This window comes from Haemaphysalis longicornis, unplaced genomic scaffold (assembly GCF_048455015.1).
Source record: "Haemaphysalis longicornis isolate Haplotype H1 unplaced genomic scaffold, Haemaphysalis longicornis Haplotype H1 scaffold_647, whole genome shotgun sequence".
NCBI lineage: Eukaryota > Metazoa > Arthropoda > Arachnida > Ixodida > Ixodidae > Haemaphysalis > Haemaphysalis longicornis.
The window spans coordinates 14,502-41,404 of NW_027526416.1; the positions used below are offsets into that span (position 1 = coordinate 14,502).

Here is a 26,903-nt window from a genome sequence, read left to right on the forward strand (position 1 = left end):
TACAGGCAATGCACTCAAAGGAGAAAAATTACAGGATAACCCACCAAAAATATAACATATGTATAAAGCTGTACTAATTTTACATAATATTACATGATAAAAGTGCTTTAAAAGCTGCCATTCTGCTTGTGGCCTCCTTCATGCCAACTTCATTACATCGCGTGTGATGACACACTGGCATCATCTATAAAACCAAACTTATATAAGGCGTCTAACCGCAGTCTAACTTACTTAAGCTGTGCATGAAAAAAACAATTGATACCAATTTAAAACTAAGAGGCAAACAAAAATTTAAAGACTGAAACACTTTCAAAGCCCCCTGCAAACCAGTACAATGTATCTGAGTTAGTTTATCAAATACTTTCAAAGCCCCCTGCAAACCAGTACAATGTCTCTGAGTTAGTTTATCAAGGCAACCACAGCTGGCATGCGTTGTTTCTTCTATTTATGGCCTTAACAAATAAAGGCTCAAAATTTTCATGAAATAAAGGGTTATGGGAGGTGAACTTCGCAGCACAGGCAAAAAATAGATTGATAAATTTTCTCAGTGTCCCTTATCACAGGTTTAGTGAAACCTTTGGGAGGAAGTGAAGTTTTTGTTCAGCCCTAACCGTTCGAAAAGCCGTGCCAACGCACCAGTGCTTAGCTTGCACGGGACGTGCGAAAAATTTTGTTGAGGTGAAAATTCATGGTGACGAAATCTCCCCAACACTTGTTCACTCCCAACACCGCAAAAGAGCAAGAAAAATACACCCGTATATTTTTGGCATCATTGACCACATAATGCAATCTTTAGAAAAAGGAGTGACGCACGTTTATTTGGGTAACAAAGGTACCAACGGTTATCAAACTGTTTCCTACTCATACGTGAAGAGTGTGTTACAGGGGAAAGAAATCCAATCGCAACCAAGCTGATTACTTGCAGATAGCTGCTAGGTCGTTGGAAGCCGCCCTCTTGCTTATGGCAGGAGAGTGCCTGTTATCTTATCCTCTGACTGGGCACGGCCGCATCTAGCTTATTTAGTGGATCTAGCAGCATCTGACCTTCAAACACAAGTGGACGCTGGCGCGCTTGCGATAAAGATAGGATAACGTCGGTTCAAGACCGAACAGGAAAACATTATTTTCACTTTTGACTTTGAACAACGGTAGAAGGAAAACTGCAATGACAACTGCTCGCAATGCATACACTGCGGTGCAGCGCCAGCAGCGCACATTCGTGTCATGATTTCAACTGGATAGGATTGGCTGTAGCACCGGCTTGGCAAACTGGGCCTGCGCCTCATGGAAAGATGGCCAGCCACATCGTTATCGCCACCAAGCAATGGTGTCCATCTGTGAGTGTTTATGGCATGGCGCATGGATGACAGAAAAGCTTCTTCCTCCATGCTATGGAAGAAGAACACAGTTAGAAGATGGCATAACGTCACGCAGCCAGCCATTGTAAACCCACCTCCGTGAACGCCGCTTACTCAGCTGTTTCCCTTTCCAGAGCCGCTGGAGCCAGCCCAGCCCATGACTCACAGTTGTTTGGCTGGACGTAGCTTTTAGCAGGCCTCCCCATATTCGTCTGCTCAGTGCTCTCTTCTACGTGCGTGTATGCATGCATGTGTATGTGCAATTAGCGATATATTTTACATAGTTCATAAAATAGGATAGAGAAGAAATGATTACTGGCCAATGTGGTTCAGGATTAGGCATTTTGTCTCAGAAACTAGCATGCACATTCAGCCGTAGCAATGTGTCAGCAGCGCGTGGCGGCCAATACACCCTACTGTGCGCTGTCACATGGCAGGGTCACGTGGCATAGTGATGTCCCAGCAGGATTTCATTTTACTGCTTATGACTAGGCTTCCCACTTCGGCGCCATGTCCGAACTTTTCTTCCTCCACAGTTTATGGATTGTGGTGTGGGTGCACGTTTTCAGTGAAACAAAGCGTTTTGGATATATAAAATGCTACAAACGGCTGGTGCTAAGCTTATTGCATCGTAAAATAAGTGTTCCAAGCCCAGCTCCACTGAGTGAAAATTTCGTTGAGGCGAAAACAAGCCTCACAATAGTTCGTTGTGGACTTTGTTACATGGACTTCTACGGGTAGGTGATGAGTAATTGGAAATATTTCAAGCAGAGTTCATTATGGTGGGGTTCGACAGTGCAACTATTCAGCTTCCTCCGACTTTGCAGCTGTCACTGCATACCGCCGTTTAAGTGATCCTGAGCAGTCGCACCATACATAACACGTAAAACTAAAGTTACGAGAGTTAGTTTTTTATGACAGCCCAAGACATTTTAGTAGGAGCCTTGCAAGAGGGCTATAAAAGCATGCTCATTAGGAGAGAAAACTGACCGAGAGCTATGCCTCCGTGTGGGGGTGCACCAGACTCGAGGGCTTCAAGCAGGTGACTCAGCTCTCCTAGGTCCTCCTGCATCACAAAGCAGCGATTAACACATTATTCATGTGTCTGCCCGTTACACCTCATGGTGACTAGATGTCAGCCCAGTGGCTAAAGCATAGAAACTTAGAAAGCAATGAGCTGTGAAAAGCACACATACACTTCTAGTGGGGTAAAGTGGTACCCACAGGGAGAGAAAAGTGAAAGCAAGCATCACTTGCAAGTCTGCGCCTAAGTGATGACAAGCAAACAGCATCGATCCCACACACACAAGCTGAAAGGCTGCCCTTTAATTTTTCCCCAACAGCAGAAACTGCACGAACAGAGAATTATTTGCCCTACCCCTAACAAACTTTATCTGTCTGCTCCCTCCCTATCCCGTCACTCCCTCCCCAGCGGTTCCAAATTTTCATGCCCTGCTCTCCCCTTTTGCTTTCCTTGGACATTTTTCTGTTCCTTCAACCTGCAGTTCTAAATTCTCATCCATTTGGTTACTCCATCTTTGCTCCAATTCCTTCCTTACACTTCTTACGCCACCACTCCAGCCACCTCTCTGTCACCTCTATGGCCCTGAAGTTCAGGCTCCCCACAAAGCCTCCATTAAAGTTGTGCCCTCATTGTCATGGTGGCGCAGTCGTATATCTGTGCAGTCTGTGGCAATACGCCCTACGGTTTCCTAATTCCCACACCAGCATACACAGGTTTCATCCTGTTGCCTGTGGCTCTCCACGTATGGTATGTCCGTGTACTCAGGCCCCCCACATGTGCTTCAAAGAGCGATGCGACGCCCTGCATGCTGCCACAGACACCTTCCCTTCCGATTTCCAGTTTCTCTGGCCTGTAGGCCTCCAGGGTTCATTTTAGTTTCCAATCTCTCTGCCTAAATCATTGCCTCTGCTGCCTTTACCTGCTTTTTAACCGTTGCGTGTCGGAGGAGGCTCTTCTTCCCTCACCTGCAGTATGTGGGTGAGCACGTGCCTTTGGGTGGGGGCATGGTGGATGCGTATGGAGCCCCCCGCCACCTCCCAGCCGTTGAGCACCAGGTCGTAGTGCTGACCCCGCACCTGCACAACATACGGAACACACTGCAACAACGTTCTTTCACCAACCCCTGGACAACCTCTTCAGTGCAACGTCTCAGGTCAGGTATGTTTGTGTGTTGCTGCCGCCGGCCGCGCCGCGCGCAGCATGCGGGTGGTTCTGCGGCAGCGTTCAGAGCGCCTGTGGCGTGCGCGGCGCGTTTTCGCGAGAAGAAAACGCTCCATGCCAAGAAGGCTACGATATTGTACGACAACGTTCTGAATGTGGCTTAGCTTGTCTTGGCTCCACATGTAGTCAAGATGCAGGCCTGATGTCAATGGCACTGCGATTTGCCCAACGAAACCGGAACTTGAACGCAGTTTTGATATTCGTTCACCCCGAATACTTCAAAATATGGGAAATATTAAATTCGAGTCGAAGCGAATTCGAATACTGTAATATTCGTTCGAATATTCGAAGCCCCCGAATATTCGCACAAGCCTACTACAGGCACTGTAGATGCCCCCCAAAAAATAAAAGGCTATCTAGATCCCATACACGCCTTATATAAAATATGTTTTGCCAGCACTGTAGCTGACACACACCCCTGCCACAATATATTTGTAAACTTTCACCACCACATGTGCCCCTTTACTTTGATGAAAATCCAACTAGGTGGTCAAAGCCCATACAGATTCCAAGGATCGAAAAGCCAAAAGGAAGTCTGCAGGGCCTCCTCGAGGCTACTTACCGTATTTACTCGCATAATTTGCGCACCCTTAAGCATTTTTCCAAGTTTAGAGAAAAAAAATTTTACTTGCATATTTTGCGCTCCCTGTCTCGCCCAAGAGAACCCATTGGCACGTGCGCACAAACAAGCACGCTTTGGACGGCGGCATGGCGCATGGGAGAGCAGTGATACACGATGCTGCGCGTCAATAGTCCCTTCATTCTTTTCTCACTTCTTCCCTTCTCCGTGTTTGGGTGCGCCTCCACTCCGGCTTTCCGTGATGGAGCGCAGGCGAGGAGGAACATCCAGGCATCCTACCCGGCTACATTCCCCTGCTCTGCCCTTCCCGACACATGCACACCCTTCCTCTCATCCTTTCCGCTGGGAGTCGGAACTGCTCGAGCGTGTGCCTTCCTCCTCCTTTCCTTTCTTTTGCACCGAGAGAACTCGCACACAACACACACAAAGGCAGACGCGGAGTCGGAAGCACTAATTTCTGCATCGGAGGTGTGAGAGGGCGTATCAGCCCTGCCGCGGTGTCGCCTTGCTGCCTCTTCTTTCCTGCATTCGTGCTGCGAGAGAATCCTCTGCCTCTTTCCTGCGTACGCACTGCGACGGAATCCTCCCTTTGTGTTCACGTTTTGCCGTCGCCGTCAGTAGCGATAGGCTACAGTAGCGATAGGCTACTAAAGTAGCGATAGGCTACAATAAGTATACGGCGAAATTCAAACTCAGTGTCATTGAGTTTGCAGAGAAAAAGGGAACCGTGCCGCCGCAAAGCACTTCAACGTGAACGAGAGCCACGTGCGGTATTGGAAGAAGCAGAAGAGTTCCCTCCAGAATACCAAACCTGGAAGGAGGGCGTTTCGGGGACCAAAGCAAGGAAAGTTTCCTGCCGTCGGAGAAGAGCTGTTGAAGTATGTTCGACAGATGAGGTCGTCCTGTCTTGCCGTGTCGTGCGAGATGCTACAATTTGAAGCACGGAAGATTGCGCAAGAGAAAGGGATCCCTGCTGCGGCATTCAAGGCGAGCAGAGGCTGGGTGACGTGCTTCATGAGATCCCACCAATTGTCTCTCAGACGGAGAACGACCCTTTGCCAGCGGTTACCGCAGGACTACGAGAAGAAAATTGTGTTGTTTCACCGCTTTGTGATTGGATTACGCCGAATGGGGAACTTCATGTCCAAGATTTGGAACGCTGACGAAATGCCACTGACGTTCGCCTAACACCACAGTGAGCGAGAAAGGCGTCTCGTCTGTGCCCATCAAGACCACTGGCTGTGAAAAACAACGCTGCACAGTGATGCTTGCCGTGACAGCGGATGGCCGCAAACTCCCGCCCTTCATCATCTTCAAGAGGAAGAGAGTGCCCAAAATGAAGCTGGTGGCCCGCATTCACATCCGTGCTCAAGAAAACGGGTGGATGAATGAGGAGCTGATGCAGGACTGGATCGACACTGTCTGGGGCAAGAGACCGGGGGCTTTGCTGCGACTGCCATCGCTGTTGGTGCTCGACAGCTTCAAAGAGCATCTTGTGGGGAGTGTGAAGGAGAAGTTGTGCGACATGCGGACCCACCTGGCCGTTATTCCGGGTGGCCTAACATCTGTCCTGCAGCCCTTGGATGTGTCGGTCAACAAACCCTTCAAGGACTACGTGCGCAAGATGTATGTCGAGTGGATGGCCAGCGGAGAGCACGGGCTCACTCCCACTGGGAGGATAAAGCGACCGCCACTGGAGACGGTCTGCGAGTGGATCGTGGCAGTGTGGGACATGGTCTCACCCAGCATCGTGGAGCACAGCTTCAAAAAGACGGGGCTGTCGAATGCACTCGACGGAACTGAGGACGATGCGCTTTGGGAGGGCAGTGATGGCGGCCGTGACGACGACTCGGAGTCGGATTTCTCGACGAGCGATTCCGACCAGACCCCAACTAGACTGGACTTTTGTAGGTACTTTTGACTGTGCACTTTCAACTACTTTTCTGTGTACTTTTGACTGTGTACGCGTTTAAATAAACGAATATCGTTCGCTTTTGCTATCATACTCGATTTTCTCCTATTTGTATGTCCGCGTTAGGACCGTTTACACATTATTTTGGACTTTTCGCAATATACCCACGTAATTTGCGCACCCCCTTTTTGAGGCCCTAAATTCGGGAAAAAAAGTGCGCAAATTACGCGAGTAAATACGGTATCTAATTTATAATGACTTGGACGCCCATGCGTTCTGTTCTGCTACCAGCAAGCCAATGGCTATCATCGACGCAATGAAACCGCAACACAAATCTTGGCATCACCCCTCCTATAAAATGTAAGTATACAACCACGGGCCCAGCCTGTTTCTGTTCCAAGGTGGGGCAGACTGAGGAACCGGCCAGCCAAACGGTCCCCACTCACCTTGAGGGGATCGGTGTGCAGGAGGTGGGCGTCGTCAGGGTGGGGTGCAGTGAATGGGTGGTGGCTGGACTTCACGGACCCTATGGGGATAATACAAACACCGGTGGCATAAGCCACAGGATGGCCACCACAAAATTTTGATTTCGTGGACTTTCGCATGCACCTGTTGCATCCAATCAGAAAGAAGGAGCCAAAGATCACAGACACACGCAGACTGTTCACTCACAGACATTAAAATGTCATCACTTAATGACCGCCCCAACTTGTACCTTTCGGACTTTATGCCAAAGGGCATACTATCGCAATTAAAAAAAAAAAAACTGCCCCGCTGTCTTATAAAAACTACTTCCCTGTTCTATTTGGCAAGGTGCGTCATAAAGTCGCCACAGACACAATCACACTGCGTGGAATGTTGCCTGACCACAGAGTAGTAAAAGTGAACTAGCCAACAAAAATGACATAACTCTGCAAGTAAACAGCATAAGGTGGCGAAAACGAGAATGTTGGCCCACTCTTTGAGCAGGTTGTAATGCACGGTAAAGTCCCTGATGGTGCCTTTCTTTGTGGCTTTAAAATAAGACACACGGCAGATTCTGCAAGAAAAAAAAAAAAGAAACTTAACCACAATACCACAGGGTCCATATCCAATATAAAAGGACAACAAAAAGATGGTAAGAGGAAACAAGAACTATTCTGCCGATATTGTGAAAACAAAGCCCGGGAACAAACCAAGCTTTCTTGCCGTGAGGAGCTAATGCCAGTTCTGAGTTACAGAACAGTATCCCATGGCTTATTGTGGATGCCATGGTGTTTATGGTTGCCAGGGACCAACCACACTGTGCTACCCCTTGTCCTCATGTTGGAATATTAAAAAAATTCATGTTTAACGCAGAAGAGCTTCAGTTGAAAAATTTTTATGAGCAATCCTGAAGACAATCGCATTTTCAAGAAAACTTTTTTTTCAAGAAAAAGAACAGAGGTTTCTGTATTCTTGTGGTAGTACCAAAGTAGTTGCGTGTGTTAGCCAGGAGTGCAACAAATAAGACGGTAACGATGATGAGCTCATCATCACTGTACGTGCTCACCTTCTCTTTCTAAACCTCCTGGGGTGTTAGCTTGAGTATAGCATGGGCGGTGGCTCAGTGGCTAAGGCGTTGCGCACGAGGTCGCGGGTTCGATTCCTGGCTGCGGCGGCCGCTTTTCTGATGGGGGTGAAACGCAAAAACGCCCGTGTGTACGAGATTTCGGCGCACATTAAAGATCCCCAGGTGGTCAAAATTAATCCAGAGCCCTCCACTACGGTGCACCTTATCGCCTGCGTTGCGTCGGCGCGTTAAACCCTACAATCAATCGACATGCATGGAAAGAAATCGCGCTATTTGCATGTTCTCATTCATATTTTCGTGTTCGCGTTTCATTTGCCGTGTGTTGTACATTGCCTCTTGTTACTAAAAGTTACCCATGCCCCAACTGTGTGCACTTCTTTTGTGCCTGCACTTGGCTGCACAGGTTTGGTGTCGCACAAAGTTCCCACCTTATAACCTTATAAGTTCCCACCCCAAAAGTTAGATAAATGGATGCGAGAGAGAGGGAGGCAAATGAATTTCACTGCATTCCACTGTCAAAACCTCTGCCCTAGTGCATGTCGTAGGCACAGTTAACATTAAACTGAAGCTCCTAATGTCCAGGTTGGTGGGTGCAGCCTACAAGCAGGCGTGGTACACGCGCGGAAGCCCTGGCCCCTCACCCTCCTCATCAAGGCAGAAGAGGGGGAAGTCGGTGACCCAGAGGAACCGGAAGTCATCGGGGCACAGCCTCTCGGCCAGGCCGCTTTCGCACAGCACCTCGTGCACTTCAGAGCGCAGACGGCCCAGCACTTGCCTCTGCGTGAGAGGGGGAAGGGGGGAGGCACAGGGCTCGCTCATCCACACTTAGAAAAAACAAAGAAATCTGCAAATACTGGGTAAAGCTCACTCTGCCATGCGTTATCAGTGATCTCTTTGACTGGACCTCCATTCACCAAATGGTGACAGGCTCCTAGCAGAGGAGGACTTGTACGAGAGACGTTCTACTTTAAGACTACTAGGAACAACGTGTACATGACCGCTCCCCATTCTTATGCAACCTCCGGTTGTTTTTTTTTTTTTTAATGTGTGGCAACGAACGAACCTCACACATTTGCCGATGGGGAAGACGGCAAGCACAGGTTATTGGACAACACAGTTTCATCCTAATATATACCAGAGGTAAATCTGTCGCTGCAACCGTGTGCTGCCAAGGGCACCACCATTGCACCTAACAACATTCCTCTGCTACTTGGCTTGGCCAGTCGCATGGCTTCTTTCCATTCCTAAAGCCAAAATCAACACAAAAGGATAACATTTTTTTCTTGTTCGTCTCGCATGAAGCTTGTAAGGAATCCATGACAAATAAATCTTTCGGTGCTCCATTTTTATATTACAAAACGACCTTACAATAATGCGGCTGTTTTAGGGGCGAAGCTCCTTAAGTCATGGGTCAGTCCATCCCTTGTGTCTCGTGGTACGTGACCGCCGCATGCTTTCGGAGATGTCGCAAAGTGGGCCGCGTTGCACGCGCAAGAACCGGCTGCAACCGGCAGCGCAAACTCGGCACCGGGAGCGCGAGCTTGTCTGTGTTCGCCTACGGAGGCGCGAGCGCACGTGCACTGCGAGGGGGAGATCACGCAAGAGATCACGCCACGAACGCAGGCAGTCGTTCTCGGAGATCGAACGAGACGCAAGGACCTTTGCTCGTTTCCTCTCGTCTTGTTCGGGCACAAGTTCGCCCTAAATAAAAGTTCTTTCTTTACCGTTGTGTCCCATCCTACGTGACAAATTGTGGTGGAGGTGCGGGGTAGTCCTCGATGGCGCGGGGTCTTTCACCAGGTCTGGGCCTGGGAGCATTGACTCCGAAAATAAAAGTTGATTTGTACAATATACGCACACAGTCTTACGTCTTTCTTAATGATGTAATGGGCGAACTTTCACGGGAGAGTTACGGTTACCGATGATCTCCCCCTCTCGAGCTTCGCCCCACTTACCATCATTCATTCCGTGGATATGGCGCGATTTTTTTTTTTTAATCATAGGCAACTTTCAAGTTTGTTGGTGAGCCATGCCAAGGAAAAGTGGAACATTCCTACCCTGTACATGAGGGCACTGAAAAATGGTGTTAATGTGGGCTTGTTGGTACATACTTGAAGTTTGATAACAGCGCTAAGACAGGACAAAGAGGTTAGCTTGTTCAAAGAACTTTGAAGGAGAGCCGCTCCGCACACCTTCTTGGATGATATCAGTCTTCCTATAGGAACTTGGATCACCAGGAGAGACAGTTTGCGCCCGATCCTGGGGTGATTAAAGGACACATGCCTCAATGACTCCCGATGATTTCCCGCGCATAGCGGCAAGAAGGGGCTGGTCGGAGGAGCAATTGCCGGCATACCACGCGGGGCTAGGTCCATCCATTAATAAACGTCATCACCACCACCACCAGGAAAGAGAGAAGGCCATACAAGACTCGGCGCTGTGGCTTGCTCGCTGAAGCGCACCTTACCTAGACACTAGCGCAACATTTTGCTTTAGTACATATTAAAATGAAACTCTATGTTGGACTACAAGCAGAGGGGAAAAGTGACAGTCCCAACAAAATACTATGTATTCAGTGCGAAACATCAAATTTGGCTGCTATGCCTAAGTGCTGGGTCTGCTGGTCTCACACTGGGAAGGGTACTAACAATGGCATACGGGGACTGGGCAAATACCATTTAAAACAGGCCTACAGCATGAGCCCGTAAAAGCAGTACCAGTGCAACTAGTCAGCCCACTGTCCTGGTCTTATCAGAAAAGATGAAAGGCATTTTTGACCACAGGCATTGCATTCAATTTCAGGTCACTTACAAAGCAGATGGGTACTGAAGGTGTGGGGTTAGCAGCAAGATACCCACCCACTCGTAAAGGAGCAGCAGCAGCAGCGAAAATGCATCACCGACCATGTGGTACGTTGGTTCTTCTGAGGACTTGTACACTCTGCTCACAATAAACTCAAAGCCAGCATTGGCGACACTTTACAGTACTTTGCGGCTTCAGTATAATACCAAACATTTTTGGAAAATGCTTGCGAGAAAAGGTTTCCAGAATGCACTGTGTTATCAAAGACATTTGGAAGTTCCATTGGAACCTGCATAAGGGCCGCTTCAAATTTTTGTTGTTTCCACTCCGTCCTGCCGAAACCTCGAGTGGCGGTAGTAGCTGGATGAACCAAGAAAACACCGCTCGGGCGGGTCTACATAAAGAGAATCTTTCAGTGCAACACAGCGCTGATAAAAACAAGAGTTTGCTAAAACAATATGAGCATCAAGACTCCCGCTCCCCACGCCCTCACATCGTTACGAATTCCGCAACTTGTCCTTCACAAATCTCAGTATAGGCACCTTAAAAGCCAATTTTCTTTGACAAGGTCTAACTCACCGCCGATTCAGTGGGGCCAGCGCATAGAAGGAGCGAGTCCCCAGGTTGAGCCTCCAGCATGGCCGACAGCTGTCTTTGCGCCTCGAAGGAGAGGAGCTTCTTGCCACCTGATGGCGACTCTTGTTGCGCAGACAGCGGTACCTCTGCCAGTACTCCCTGTGTAACGTTTCACCCTATTAGCATGGTACGTACTCTTTTATCCTTTATCGCAACTCCTTTATCGCAAGGCACTGCTGGAATTGGTAGCGAAAAAAGATGCAATGTGCATTTCAACTAGTCTGGGGACATATTTGTTCACTGGTGTAGCACGGGGTTAAACTGTCTATTATTCAGTTCTGAGTGAGAATGAGAATGAAATTGGAGCAATTTAGTGATCGGTTCAGGAAAACAATGTTCAGTGGAAGACTAGAAGATCTTAATTATGTCCCCGCTTGCATGAAAAAGGCAAAAAAAGAACTTTTGGGGCTATGCACATGCACTGCAATTGACTACTTGCTATGAGAGAGTGCAAGGCACGTTACTACGCAGAAGCTGCAAACGCTGCAGCCTGCTACTACACTGCAACTCCATGAAGGACACATTCAGCGTTTTCTTTTTATTTTCCCCAAGGTAAGAGACGAGGTGGCTTCACAAAACTGGAACTGGATTCATTTAGCAGCACCAGGTCAGCAAAAGGGCATCACATCCTAAACAGGACCTCCTACCGCCATTTCCCACTGTTGCCACCAACTGCACAAACGGGTGCTAATGCACCAAAGCTACACCTATGCAGCTCACCGTAATCAATTTCTTACATCACAATCAGTGACATCATCTGTAGTGCCTCTTCCTGTAATGTTTTGTGCTGTTTGCATACTTTTCTCATGACCAATCGGGAGGTCAGTCATCTAAGCAAGGGCAGCAAAAAAGTGGCGAGTGTCCACACGAGTGTCCACACGAGTGTCCACACGAGTGTCCACACGAGTGTCCACACGAGTGTCAAAAAACAGAGTGTCCGCCGACAATGTAAGCAGGCTAGATACTCTGTGGATCGAAGGAACGGTCAGAAGCAGCTCGCTAATTCGGTAAGTTTGTTGTACTTGCATGTGTCTTTGCCTCAACAAATTTTGCTGTTTGTTCATTCAGTAAGGCTGTCGTCGAAACTAAGGCGATGTGTCACTGTCAGCTCTTGCCACGTGAACTTCCGAGCCGAAAGTTCCCCCTATGAAAGGTTCAAGACATTGAGCGCACGCACCACACACTCCATAACCAGTTGATCCAACTACCACACCGTAATGCCGCATTTTAATATGTTCATGTTTCTCGATAGCCCAGTGCATGCCACTCTTGTTTCATCAGAGCTAACAAGTTTTGTGCTGCACATGGGCGTCTGGAATGGGGGGCAAGGGAGGGCAACTGCCCCTGCCCCTGCCCCCCCCCCCCCCCCCCCTCCCTGGAGATTCGAATATTTTTATGCACTACAAAAAAGCTGCACAGCTTGGTTGGCCCATAATTAAAATACCTTACCCTGAAGGGCGGAAGAGAGGAGAGAATGACACCGACGTTCTCTCCTTTGTCTCATCCTTTAGCGCAAAGTTTTTTAAAATTATTTATGTGAACCAACTAGCCCGCAATCCACGCTACTCGAATGATTAGCACACTCAGGTCCTGCATATCCATATGGAACGTACTCCACGACTGTGGTCAACATTGCACTTTAGACACTGACTGACATTGCCAGTCATGTGACGACCGTGAAACAAACTGCCTGTGCTGGCTATTGAAGATAGCGAACAATTGGGAAAGGTTTGACTTTTTTTGTGTTTTTCTTTATGCAGTCTTTATGCAGTCTTGCCGCAAGAACTTCAGTTTTCGGACAAATTTGCAGCTATATCTAGCAAAAAATCTTCACAGCTACACTTAGTACGGAGAGTGTAACATCCTCCCGTGCCGTCCCATCACCCTGTACACCCTTTCCTTCTAAATTGCAAAATGTCGGCACCACCCAAGCCCCGAAACAAAACCTATAAATCAGCCCCTCAAAATGCTTGTACGCCTGTACTGCATTGAATGTTGGGGAGGCCAGTATAGTATCTTTATTGTGTGAGCCATTTCAACAGACTTCATCACACGTCATCTCGGAATTTGCCCAGAAAAACCCGAGGCGTCTGCAGCTGCTATTCAAGTAAGATTGACAGAGTGCAGTTGCATGTATGTGAATGTATTGTGCTGTGTGCTGGTGATCAGTTTGCGCGAGTCGATAACCCTCACGCAGCGAGACTGACCACTCTTCTTTACAAAGTGACAGTAACTTTTCGCATTTTCTTTATTAACTTTATTTCTTTGTTCGGTAATAAAATTCAATTCGCTGTTTGTAATTTTTGTAACCACAAATAGCGCGCGTACCCCCCCCCCAATTGCTAATAGATGCCCACCCTTGGTCCTGCAGCATGTTTTAGATGCGACTGCATCTCATTCACTCGCCTTGTCTCTCCAAATGGCGTTGTTGTTGTCCGTCCACACCCCTCCCCCATTCTCCTCGCCGCACGAGCTGCGCTCTCCACCGCTCACCCCCTCTCCTCTCCGATAGCGAACACTCTCTCGCGAGGGGCATTGGATTGGATTCGATTGGGTTGGCTTGGCTTGGCTTGGATTGGATTAAAGTGGATTGTGTTGGATTCTGTTGCGTCATAGCCGCGCCACGTTGCATCATAGCCGCGGTCGTTCCAGCACCGGCGTTCCGATTTCGGGCACAAGCATAGACTTGATCTTCGCTGCAAATTGCACGGTGGTCCCGTTACTTCACCATCCACCACCCGTACACTTCAGCGACCACAAGGCCGTCATCGTTAACGTTACGCCGTGTGTTAAATAAAGAATACATCATACGTGTTCCTCACACGTTTCACGCAATTAGAGAATCAACCCAACGGAAACACCAAGTGAACCCCTGAGATGCGTCGCATCTCCACAGGGTTACCCTCGCGGGAAGGTGGGGTAATTTTTTAGTGCTAGAGTTATCTACACTGGCAACTACGGTGCCTCCCATAGTTTCCTGACATCTACCAAAAATTTGAAGAACAAAGGCAAATTTTTGTTTAGCACGAACCTGTAGCCACTTCAGCACCTATAGCCAGCCAAGCAAGTATTGTTAAAGGTTACCGTCAGGCTCCAACCAAGCACGTAACAACCGTTTCCCCCACAAGAGTGGCACGCACAGTGGGAAGACTAGCTCGGGCAGGAGGACAACTTAGATGTTTCCCCTTGCAAGGAACTAGGGTTGCGGTTCTTTGCATGGCTGCAGGGCGAGTGCAATGACGCTCACATATTGCCGGACAACACTGGTGTACACTGACCTGGAACTGGAGCTGCTGCCTCGCCAGCTTCTTGAACGCTTCCAGGTGCCGCCTCCGAAGCACACCCTGCAGTCGTTACCAAGTGTTGCAATAGAGAAACCCACCAGATGCCAGCCAGGGTGGCGAGTGTTGCCACTTTGCAGCTTTCACTTCACAGTTGTTCAGGGGACACGTTTCCCATTTTAGCTCACAGATAACACGAAGCAAAGAGCAAAGACAAGGTGTACTGTCAGGCGAGTTGGTAATTCATTTCAAAAATAGCTACAGTGAGAATATATACAAGCTCGTCCCGCCTTCTTTCTGTGTCCTTGTTTATATTCGCACTATTTTTAAAAAGAACAGAGACAGGGCCATAATACAATGTCTTTTAAAAAAGCTTAGTTTAGGGGGGATGCTGGTCTTCAGAATATTCTTGTTCTTTCTTACCCTATGCACTTGAGATTCACCTATTTAGTGCACTTTAACACACGAAGCACAAATATGCAGTCCGTTTCACCTATGTTGCCTAATTTCAGAGTCGGCAGCATTAGCAGAATTCCTTGGAAACTCTGGTTCTCTCTTTACCATCAAAACCTTGCTCCATATACTGGATAGAATCCAGTGTAGCATTAAACACTGGGAAAAAGACAAATGCAGTTAATATTTTGCTAACAGGCTAAACCGGCCACATAGCGTGTATCCTGAACAGAATGCCCCAGTGTTGGGCCAGGGTAGCAGCCCAATTTTTAATGCAGGGCCTCTTGTAACCAGCAAACGAACAGTGCCAAAAAATACCAATTTTGTACCATAGCGCATCCAGAATCTTAAAAAAAATTTTCACTTCTTCGCACTCACAGCCCAAAGAACTGAACAGTGAAAACCGTACAACGCACGAACGTCATCGTTTTCTCGGTAAAGTGCCCCCTCCTCATAGAGTTCTCGCTGTAACTGTATACCTGAAATTAAGCTCGCACTAACCGCTGCTTGTAGCTACGTGGGGAACATAATTTGGAGTAGCGGCTCTCAGAGCCTTCACCAGTGTAATTCTGTGGAATGTTAACAAAAACCTTCATGACCTGTAAAGAGCCACCCCTGCGAAGGGTGCACCACCTCACACGCACTGATATGGCAGTGAAGCAAAATTTCAACATGTGGCAATTAGGAATTTATGGTCAATTCCAACGGCAGATCCAAAGTGGTGGCCGAGTTCCACCGCAGAGCATGCTGCTCCCTCAAACAGCAGGCACTGCGAAACTGCCCTTGGAACCAGGGCGTCTAGCAAATTGCCTAATTCAATTTCCCCGACTTTTCCAGGTTTTCCATGCCCATTTTAGTTGAAATTCCCTGACCTATGCAACAAGCGCCATTTTGTAGGAATTTGTAGAAGCTTATAAAAAGCGTAGAGAAAACACATTCTATAGTAGGGAAAAAGACATTTGCTGCAACTGCCCTCATTCTCAAAATGCACTTTGATTAACTTCAGTTTGTTTGTTCAGTTTGAGGTTTGCTTCCCTCCATTTGAATACTATAGACACGATTATCCGCAAGGCAACGAAACAGGCCCTAGGCATACCTATTCATTCGTCAACCAACCGGTTGCAAGCCATGGGCTTACATAACACGGTCGATGAGTTGACAGAGGCCCATCTCTCTAGTCAGCGCGTCCGACTAAACCAAACGGCCCACGGACACGTAATACTCACCAAAATAGGATGGCGCATAGAGCCAATGCCTGCAACAACGCCCCTGACCGAGAAATGGAAAGAGGTCATACACACAAAGCCCCTTCCCCGTAACATGACCCCTGGGAAGGACGATGGCAGGAGGGAAGCAAGATCACTAACCGTTTCCAAGCAACTAGACGGACACCCAGGAGTCCTCTACACCGACGCCTCACTACAGAAAGGCAGAGACCGCGCGGCAGCAGTCGTGACTGACAGGGAGCGGCTTGCTACCAGCGCCGCAATTAAGACCAAAGACCCAACGACGGCGGAGGAAGTGGCCATAGCCCTAGCACTCGTTCAACCGGGGGCAGAGGTAGTGGTCACAGACTCCAAAAGAGCGTACGGCAACTACCGGAGGGGGACGATCTCCTCAGTGGCGGCTGCAATCATCTCCAAAAAACGAGCACCGGGGAGAGCCATAGAGCTCACGTGGGTGCCCGCCCACTCAAAGGTAGCCGGCAACACCATCGCCGACTACCACGCCCGAGCAATGACCCTCCGGGCAGGGCACGACACAGACACCCCAACCCCAGTGCTCACGTACAGAGATATAACGAGATCATATCGAGAAGAGCGGTGCACCCTCCCTGAGCCACACCGCACCCTGACGAGAAACCAGCAAACAATACTCAGGAGACTACAGGCAGGGTCGCTCACGCACCCCGTCCTGTTACATAGAATGTATCCCGAGAAAGCAGGGTGTCGAACCGGAACCGAACCGAACCGAAAACCGGAACCGAACCGGTATTTTTTCCGGAACTGAACCCGAACCCGAACCGTTATATTGTTATCGCGATGAACCCGAACCGGAACTGAACCGGAAAAAAAATAACGGTTACCGGCTCATGTCAAAATGGTTCGGCCACGCGCTGTTGACAATGAATGTGCTATCAATGCTATTTGTTTTTAAGTGCCTTCAACTGACACACACCTCGCTTACATATTTTTCTTCTCCACTCAGTCTTAGAAATATAAACGCTGCATCCATGAATCTTGACATAGGAACCAGTATTGCGCTGGTCGCGGATTGCACGGAAGAAAGAGAATTGGAAGGCTGTGCAAAAAAAAAAAAAATATCGCGTCACGGGATTTCATTTTCCTACAATCTCGTAAATCCTAAATGCTGCGGTGTGCTCATTTCATAACACGTTTCTAGAACGCGCGAGTTCTTGAAGCTTGCTTCCATCGGAATGAGAAAAGAAAAGGCTGTGGAGTTTGATAATGTTTGAGGGACAGAAAGAAATTTTATTTACAGTTGAAATGAGCGTTCATGAATTATATCTGCTCTTCGCTGCCCCAGCCACCGGTCAGAGTATATCGAGCTATGAAGTGTCAAGATTTACATGCCGTATGTTTTCGTACCGGAAACTCGATAAATGCGGGGAAAAAAATCGGGATACAAACCCTAGTCGCTCGCGGAGAAGCGAAGCTGCGCGTACTTTCGAATTTGACAAAGGATCTGCCGAGCTTCTGTTGCTTCCGTCGCCTGCCCAGCGTAGCCATGGGACTCAAGCGGGCGCGTGCGCTCAAACCAAAGCTCAGCCGACGCTGGAGTTAGCTCCCGTGACAGACAGCCCTGTCATCAGGCAGTCGTTGTTTGCCGCTTGCATTCGCTACAGGCTTTTATAAACGTTATGCACTACTAGTTTCGACTACTTTTCATTTGTTTTCATCGGTGTCCGTATTATACATGAATAAACGCGCCAGAGCGAATCGAATTCTATGTACGCTTGCCGTGACCCGTACACCTTTGGGGTGTGCACCCTCCTCTTTTTTTTTCTCTCTCACAAACACACCGTCTGTCTGTACTTATTTCGCGCTGGCTTTCCGACTCCCCGTGCCCGACACCGCTCGTCCCCGGGAATACGGCGCCTTGCAGTCCCGCCGCACTGGAGCCGAGGCAGAGAGAGGGTTGCCTACGGGCAGAAGCACAGGCGCTTGTAGCACTTGTAGCGCTGTGTGGATCTGCTTCCGTGCGCCGGCTCCGGTAGAGTCAGGCTGTCAACGAGTGTGTTGCCCCAACCCGAGGTTAGTCAAGGTGTTCCATTTTGGTTTTTTGAACGACGTTTTCTTCTTGAACTCCGCATTCACGCGTGCAAATGCTAAAATATGGTAGTTACTGCCTTTGTGAAATCGTTTAAAGTTATGCAACGGCTTTGTTTCGTAGTCTAGAGAAAGGCGGCAAATTGAATGCCTTCGTTTTTTGAAGGATTCTGTGTTCATTTCCATTTATAGGGAAGATTCATTTCGATATTTGAAGGTATGTGGCCATTGAGGAAGCAGCGTATAGTGGATGCCAGCCCTGTTTCGTTGTCTTTAATTGTGACATAATGGACCGCGATGTAAGTCCAAGTTGTTCAAGGGAACCGAAACTTCGATGAGCCTTCGATGGCTTACAACAGCTACCAATGAACTACTAGCAATTCAAGAGGCATAAAGGTTTATCATGATAATTTGGCTTCAGAGTGGTTGCTGTCATGCAGAATAGTCAGTTTAATTTTCCTTAGTCTTTCACGCCGTTGCAAAGGGAAGAAAGACCGCGGCCGTTCACTACATTTCTCGTCCAGTATAATTTTCGCGATTTCAAAGAAAAATTTAAATTCTCCTGTGTTAACGTTTTGGGGCCGATGAAAATTTGGGGCGTTTTGGTACCGCGGCACAGCTCCATGAGGTCGGTTATTACCCCATATAGGAGTTTATCCAGAATAGTTTTCGGAAAGCATTTGTAGCTATTGAGAGCCAGTACATGTTTCAAGTACAGAGCTTGCAAATAGGATCATAAATTTACCAGAATAATTTTCATATTACAGCACACAGCGGCATGGGCAGAAGAAGAAAAAACACAGCGAGGAAGTACTTCTCGTATGATGATGTAACCGAGATGTCAAAATGCGGTGTTGGAAGTTGTTCTGCGCAAATTAAGGGCAACCATGCTGCTAATCTCCAACGACACCTGCAGAGGTACCATTACGAGATCTACAGGAAGGTCGTTGCGGACTCCTCCATGGCCCCTACAGGTGCAGAAGCAAGCTCGGCAAAACGACCACGTTCATCTGGGCAACAGAAGCTCACTGCTATGCTACCAACTGGCACGGCTAGAGTGTCTATAAGTGATCAAATAATTGTTAGCGCTTGTGTAGAGCTGTGCACTGTGAATGGCAGACCGTTTGCGCTGATGGAAGACTCCGGTTTCCGAAAAATTCTTGATCCCCTGCTCGATGGTCTTAGCACAAAGACTGTCATAAACGCCGAAAACATTCGGACAAGAGTATCTCTTTTGGCCGATGAAATGCGCGAAGAAATCCGGCAGCAAGTGAAGGGAAGACTGATATCGCTTAAAGTTGATTGTGTCACCCGTATGGACAGATCAATGCTTGGTGTCAACCTGCAGTTCGTTTCCGATGGAAAAATTGTCCTCCGGACGCTCGCGATCAAAGAATTGAAGGAGGGGCACACAGCTGGCTATTTGCAGAGTATCCTGCTTGAGGTACTGACGGCGTACAATGTCGAGCTATGCCAAGTGTACAGCATCACTACAGACAACGGCACCAACCTAGTGAAGTCAGTCAAGTCGCTCATGGAAGATCAGCAGCAGCAGTCGGGAAGTGATGACGAAGGGGAGGTCACTGGGGATCAGAATCAGCAGCAGCAGTCGGGAAGTGATGACGAAGGGGAGGTCACTGGGGATCAGAATGCCGAGCTGCTGTTGACAAGTGATGACCCGTTCGACGACACGGGACCGTGGCCTGGTGTACTGAGGGGAGTGCGATGCGCAGCGCATACTTTGCAGCTAGCAGTTGACGACGCGATGAAGAAGGCCTCCGTCAAGGCCACTGTTGCGAAAGCAAGAGAAGTTTGCAAGAAACTTCGGTGCCCAAATGTAATGATGATGATAAAAAAACTAAACTTAAGGAAGCCCATCCTGAACTGCCCAACTCGCTGGCACTCCACCCATGATATGTTGGAACGTTTGCTCGAACTTCGGGGGTTTTGTGTGGAGATGTCTGCCACAAATCGTGACTTGTTCCTTTCCGGTGACGAATGGAGTAGAATAGAGGGCATTGTACGAGCTCTCCACCCGGCAAAGAAGACAACGCTCACCCTGCAGTCACAACAGTTGACAGTCGGTGATTTCTACGGCGCTTGGATGAAATGCGTTATAGACACAGGGAAAGTGGATTCCACATTTGCACGCTCTGTTGTTGATGCACTCAAGGCAAGGGAGACTTTGCTTCTTCAGAATGACGCGTTCAGGGCGGCGGTCTTTCTTGATCCCAGGTACAACATTCTGCTGTCTGAAGACGACAAGCAACAAGCTCGCGTTCACTTGAGCAACACGTGGGCTAGCATTGTACGCCTCAGCCGTGACGCCAACGACTGCCGAGAAAGTCCGACATCCTCTCTAGGCAGTGATGATGAACTAGACGCTCTTCTGAAGGAAAAGGAAAAGTCACAAGTGGCTGAAAATTACGAAAAAAGAAGAGCACTGAAGTCGATAGCGGCAGCATTGAGCGACTTCGAAAGAGAAAAGAGACTGAAGAAGGATGAAAACGTCCTTGCCTATTGGGAGACGCAACGACTGGAACGCCCCGAGCTTCATGAACTGGCTAAAGTTGTGCTGGCGTGCCCGGCAACTCAAGTGAGCGTAGAGAGGACTTTTTCTAGCTTAAAGTTCATACTTTTGCCTCAACGCGTTCACTTGTCAGAGAATACTCTTGACAATATTTTGCTGATCCGTGCTAACTGGGGAGAAAAAAAAGTAAAATAGCAACAGTTCTGCTTCTGCATTTTTGTTGATTGATGTAACAACAAAAAAATTGTTTGTCGTCGTTTTTTTTTTTTTGTCTGTGTTAGTGGGAGTGGTGCTATGCCTTAAATGTGCATTCAGGATGTTTTCTCCTATTTTTTTAAATGGCAGCTGAGTATAATGCTTCCAGATGCTTATTCGGCCGTGTTCTGTCCGCCGAGTCGTGCAGTGCAGCCTATTTGTGCCGTAGAGTGACGGGTTCGAGGTTTGTAGTCATCGTCACACAATTTCCTTGCTGTGTGAGTACTTTTTTCGAAAGTGCCAATTTTATATGGCTGCACAATAACAATGTTAAAATTTCCTATTGTTTGACGGTAAAGGTTTCTTAACACCAGTAGAGCCGTCACCACGGGATCTGTAGCAGCCCTCTTAAGCTACATCGTAACAATTGTGATGATCCACGACTGATGATGTTACACCTGACCCTGCGGGCCGTTTTGGTAACCAAGTTGAAACTGTATAATTATATGTAATTGTGGATATCTTTAAAGCTCGGTAGCACTGTAACGAACTTAATACCAAGTTTGGTTTTTACCAATATTGCGTTATTGTATAACTAATGTTTTGCCAGTCAGATGTACGTTGGCTATAACGGATTGAAAGGGATATTTCATTGCGATATGATCCTTTCGTGGTTAACGATTTGAGTGAATAAATACACAACTTCGTTTCGAACTTCCGTTTCTGTCGTAATCTTTCCAGGAGGCCGTTTGTTTTGTACCGTTTTCAGAGTGCCCTCCGGAATTTGGGATTTATTCTCCTGCGCATTCCGTGCGTTTCTAATTTTACGACTTTGCCTAAACTGCAAATTTGTTGCGCAGTAGAGAACAAAAGCGGGAAATGGAAAATTTCCCGGGTCGTCCTACGCTTTGTGGTATCCTTAACCTTTTTGTAGTTGCAGACTAGTGCTTAGTTTGATTGCTGCAGAAGCTGTTGAAGGGGCCATGAAAACAAAAACTAGCTGGAATTTAAAAGAAAACTGCTTTATACCAATAACAATGATACCAATGTTAACGCCACTTAAATACAATTATGTATTTATTTTTGAAAAAAGATCAACCAGTGGCAATTAATTTTTTTTGCGAGAAAATAACCTGCGTCATAAAGCAGCACCTCATAGTAACCACATGGTCACTGGAACAGAAGTGATTACCTTCTCCCGCATCCCTTTAGACGTCCAGGTAATATAGTGTGCGGTGTAGTTAGCTTTGTGCGAGTGGCGGCCGCTGACGAAAGCCAGCACCACGATGCATCCGGTTTTGTATAGGCACTTGGAAGCTAACATATTTGTGAGACAGCGAACTCTTCTTTTTTAACATTTATCCTATTACGTCCTTCTGGCGTTGCGTTCGGTGAAGTGTTTTTCATATTCCGTATCTTGTTTAATGAAAAGTTCTTTAAGGGTCTAATTTGAGTTACCGAAGGCTAGTTCAAATAAAGAAAGCTGTATTTTCTCCCCACGGTTCCTTCAATTGCTTACACGCCAAGGTGGCGGGATAGTTAGCGAGTTCTACTTGTAAGTGGGTTTTTAAGGAGGTCGCGGATTTTACAGCCACTGCGTTGGACCCAATTAGATGAAGTCCGAATGCGAAAACGTCGGTGAGGTAACCTTTGAGTGCACATAAAAAGACCATTCCTGGTAGAAATCTCTGAGCCTTCCACTACGATGTATCCCGTTTCGTATGTGCTGATTTCAGATGTTTTATTTGTAATTTATTTTGATGTTGCAATTTGTCATTTATAATTTCCGAACCGGTTCGCGAACCGGTTCAGCCCCCCGAACCGGTTCGCGAACCGGTTCGCGGATCAAATTAATCGAACCGGAACTGAACCGGAACAAAATAAATTTACCTGAACCTGAACCGTAACCGAACCCGTATTTTTTTCGGTTCGACACACTGCGAGAAAGAAGAGGACACGTGTCCATTCTGCAACAACAGCACTGGCACTCTTGCACACATAATCGCAGAGTGCACTAAACCCCAGGCACCCCTACCCCCCACCCCCCTCCCCAACCCCCCACCCCCACTCCACGAGCGATGGGAGACCTTGCTGGCCAGCCCCGCCCTGCAGACTCAACTTGTGCTAGCGGCCAGGGGCCAGGAGCTGCTGGCCACATACGGGTCCCGTGAACAGGGAACCGCCCCGTCCGGCACTTAAAGGTGCCACCGTCTTTTCGGGCTCCAATAAAGTCTACTACTACTACTACTCCCTCCAGTTACGGCTTGAGAGAATTTATTTCCTCTTGCAGAACAGAAGCTTCACGTTGTGCTTCAGCGAGCACCTTTTGCTTTTTTTTTTCTTGCTTCTTTTCTTGATTGTCCTGGCTCGATCTGCAACGTGACCCTAAGGCATGTCTAAGGCATGGTGATGCCTAAACCATATATCATATTCCTTTTTGATTATGTAATTCTGGCTCCTGATGTCATAAGAAAGAAGTGCTTTCAAGATTAGCTCCCAAAAAGCAGTGCCTTTTAAAATTCGCTGAAAAACAAGGCGCATTGTGCATGCAATTTGGGCACCATCTACATCATCCCTCTGCGCAAGTGCACCCAGCAGCCTAAGCCAGCTGCGAGCTGCATGAACTGCACGGCGAGTTTTTGCACGCGATTCGTGCGCGGTATTTTAACGGTCCCGTCGACGATTTCGTGCCTGCGGTGGCTCCTTTCCTGCACAAGCGAGTGCCTTTGTGCCTTGAGTAGCAATTCGAAGAGCGGTTAGAAGCGGTCATTGGAGGTACCGCAATATCCGCGGCCGGTGCCGCCTCCATGTTGCCGGCGCCTGCCGCATGGCACAACCCGTGCGGGTGGTTTCCGCGGTGGCATCAGTGGGCCTCTGACATGCGCAGCACGTTTTCGCTTGCAGAAGAACTAGAAAATGTTTCATGTGGTTCAAGCTTTCATCGCGCGCGAACGTGTTGCGTTCGGTAACTTCTTGGGGGCCTCCAACACTGGTTTCCCCTATTCTAAAACTGTGTGAGCAGGCCGCTAAGTGGTTTTCCCTGACTGGTACTACTAGATTGAAAAATTCCCTGACAATTTCCTGACTCTTCCCGGTGGCTCAAATTCCCTGACTTTTCCCTGTTTTCCTGATCGCTAGACACCCTGGGAACGCAACCACTCCTCCCGCAGGAGCAAATGCCAAAGCACGACAGGAACAGGAATTTCCTAGCAGCCTTTATGACGGGTGTTTCCAACAGCATCTGCTTCCTTGCAAGCATCGCCTTCTTTCCCAGACTCAGCTAAAGTCCTCCCATCAGCTTGCCGGCGAAGAGACTTTAGTCTCTATTAGGGATGGGCGAATATAGATTTTGAGGTTCGAAGCGAATTCGAAGCGAATAGTGATTTGGTCGAATAATTTCGAATCGAATAGTTCGAATAGTGCAGATTGCAAATCACAAAGACAAATGAGCAACTTGTGACCTGACTAATGTACACATTTTTTTCTAATAATTAGAACTCGCGTAGGCACAGCATTGTGTAAAACTATTACCAGTTGAACATTTATTGCGAAATCTTACACACAGCTTTCCTTTGCTGTATTCACAAGTTTTCATGAAGAAATTCCTGTTGCGCCACATGCTCTAGGTGCAGCAGTTTCCGCCGGCTGCTCATTCACAAGTTTAAGCGCCGCCTAGAAACTCGCAGAGTTAAGCGCCGCCTAGAAGTAAGGGGGCACAAGGGTCTTTGATCAAAAACTTTATTTTTGCAGTTATGATGATGAAAATTGGGGGGGGGGGGGCACATGTAGTTTCTCATTCTAATTGTAGATATCAAATTTGTTTTTGAGTAAAATGATTATGTTCAAATTTATTTGGATTTTTATATTCAATTTTTTGACAGCCTTTGTAAAAGAACTGCTGGAGGGATGCAGCTAAACAGGGAACCAGTAAACTGTGCACAAATCAAAGAGTGCAATAAGACTAACATTATCATTATATCTGGTCTGTAGCAGAAGTTACGACCACTTGAAGTTTGGGCCTGGAAGGCAAAACCGGTTTTTCTGGTTGCCATCTTTCAGGCCCAAACTTCAAATGGTCGTAACTTCTGCTACAGACCAGATAGAATGATAATGTTAGTCTTATTGCACTCTTTGATTTGTGCGCAGTTCACTGGTTCCCTGTTTAGCTGCATCCCTCCAGCAGTTTTTTTACAAAGGCTGTCATAAAATTGAATATAAAAATCCAAATAAATTTGAATATAATCATTTTACTCAAAAACAAGCTTGATATCTACAATCAGAATGAGAAACTACATGTGCCCCCCAATTTTCATCATCATAACTGCAAAAATAAACTTTTTTGGTTTAAGGCCAGTGAGCCCCCTTAAAAAAAGAAGTATTGTAGCCACTAGTATCCTCGGCCGTAGCCAAGCAAAGCGCAAGTGGCTGGCCGCCATTTTGAATAGGCTCGCTTAGTGCGGCTAGAGTGAACTAGAATCTAGTTCACTCTAGTGCGGCGTACTGCCGCGCTGTGCGAGCCTATTCAAAATGGCGGCATGCCTATTCAAAATGGCGGCCTGTACAAGTTTGCTGGCTTGGTGCCGCGATGTTCGGAGCGGTGTCGTTTCAGTGCCGCCTTTTTTTTTTTTTAACCTAAAGTGTGCTGGCGGCCGAGAGCTTCGTCGAACCTCTAGGCAAGGCAGCAACTCGGCAGTGCCGGCACTGATAATAGAAATGTCCGCGTCGGTGGGTCTTGAGCCAAGCCTGGGGTAACTCTCGGAAAGCTTGACCAAAAAGCTTGGCTTTCAGCTGCCTATTCGGGAGCATCGAATAATTCGAAAATATCGAATACCTGCATTCGGATCGAAGCGAATAACGAATAGAGAGCTATTCGATCGAATATTCGACAATACCGAATATTCGCCCATCCCTAGTCTCTATGGTGTCCAACGTCGCCCATGATAAAAGTTCCATCGGCCTTTTTACACGCAGGTGAGAAAAAAGAGAAAGGCCAAAGGCGGGTTTACACGCCATGTCCATGCAGTTGTCATTCGAGCTGGGCTCCTTGCCACTTGACTCTCAGTTTGAGTAGCTATTTGAGTCGCACTCAGTTTCCTTAATTAATTAAGTAGCAAGCATGAACACGATACGCCGTGCAGCATCTACTTTCCCCTTGTGGCTCTGGCCATTTAAGCAAATTTGCTGAGGCAGGCGCCATGACGGTTTGAAACGAGTGATGAAGCAGAAGCAGATGACAACGACAACATCACTAGAGAAGAGAAGGCACGTTTTAGACTGCTCCGCCGATTTCAGTGTGGCAACTTTTTTGCTTCACGGAGCGACCTTGGCTGCGACTAAGTGCTCGATCTGCCATTGAAAAGAATTCGGTTTTGGAAAGTGTTTGCTTCAAATGGGGCAAAAATGTTGCTCTGAAAATGTTCCGGATCTGCCACTGGAATTCACCAATAGTCAGGAAAACCCCATTCCATGCCAACAGAAAACTCGCGTGACTTGCAACGTCACCGCAGCTGCCAGGCAAGCCTAAACTCACTGCCCATTCTGTGCCAAAGGTGTTATCTCCTGCTACCCACTGGCTCCACATTGCATAAGTACATTGATGTGACTGTTATTTTCATCACCCTAATATGTCATAACTCCACCACCACCACATAATGGACAAAACTTCCATGGTTCGGACTTGAACAAAAAAAAAAGTTCCCGCGTCTTTGCAGCCGCCCCTTTCCATAGGGGCGATTTCCCGTACAAGCCGGGTGAACTTCCCAAGCATTGTAGTCCCACAGAAGGGCCGAGCCCCAGGCCGGGCAGTCGCTTGTACCTAATTTACCGGTAGGTGCCCGGAGCCACCAAAGGAGACGAATGCACATGGTGCTTTTTACAGCCACGGTGGACGCTGAACTTGTAACCGCCTGTGGCAGGACATGCCGCCAGACTCTTTCACCCCCGGCAATGGCGCTACGTGGCATGATGGCCGGGGGCCCCGCCAGACGGACAAGGGTCAGGGGCCCCTCGCAAGGGTAAAGGCAGCTTTCCAGGCGTGAAATCCCCTTTCAAGGGTCTGCACTCGACCAG

The 26,903-nt window shown here is 47.8% G+C and overlaps 1 protein-coding gene across 2 annotated transcripts in view; it reads right to left on the minus strand.

Moving 5' to 3' along the window:
• LOC144144187 (aspartate--tRNA ligase, mitochondrial-like) overlaps nucleotides 1–26,903 on the minus strand; it is a 62,176-nt gene that overhangs the window by 3,424 nt on the left and 31,849 nt on the right. For both annotated transcript variants that reach the window (XM_077675552.1, XM_077675551.1), the window contains exons 11-16: nucleotides 14,364–14,429; nucleotides 11,029–11,184; nucleotides 8,289–8,424; nucleotides 6,542–6,621; nucleotides 3,348–3,458; nucleotides 2,349–2,424 (exon numbers count right to left, since the gene is read on the minus strand). In XM_077675552.1, coding sequence (XP_077531678.1) covers nucleotides 2,349–2,424; nucleotides 3,348–3,458; nucleotides 6,542–6,621; nucleotides 8,289–8,424; nucleotides 11,029–11,184; nucleotides 14,364–14,429 — 625 coding nt within the window. The remainder of the gene's footprint in view (nucleotides 1–2,348; nucleotides 2,425–3,347; nucleotides 3,459–6,541; nucleotides 6,622–8,288; nucleotides 8,425–11,028; nucleotides 11,185–14,363; nucleotides 14,430–26,903) is intronic.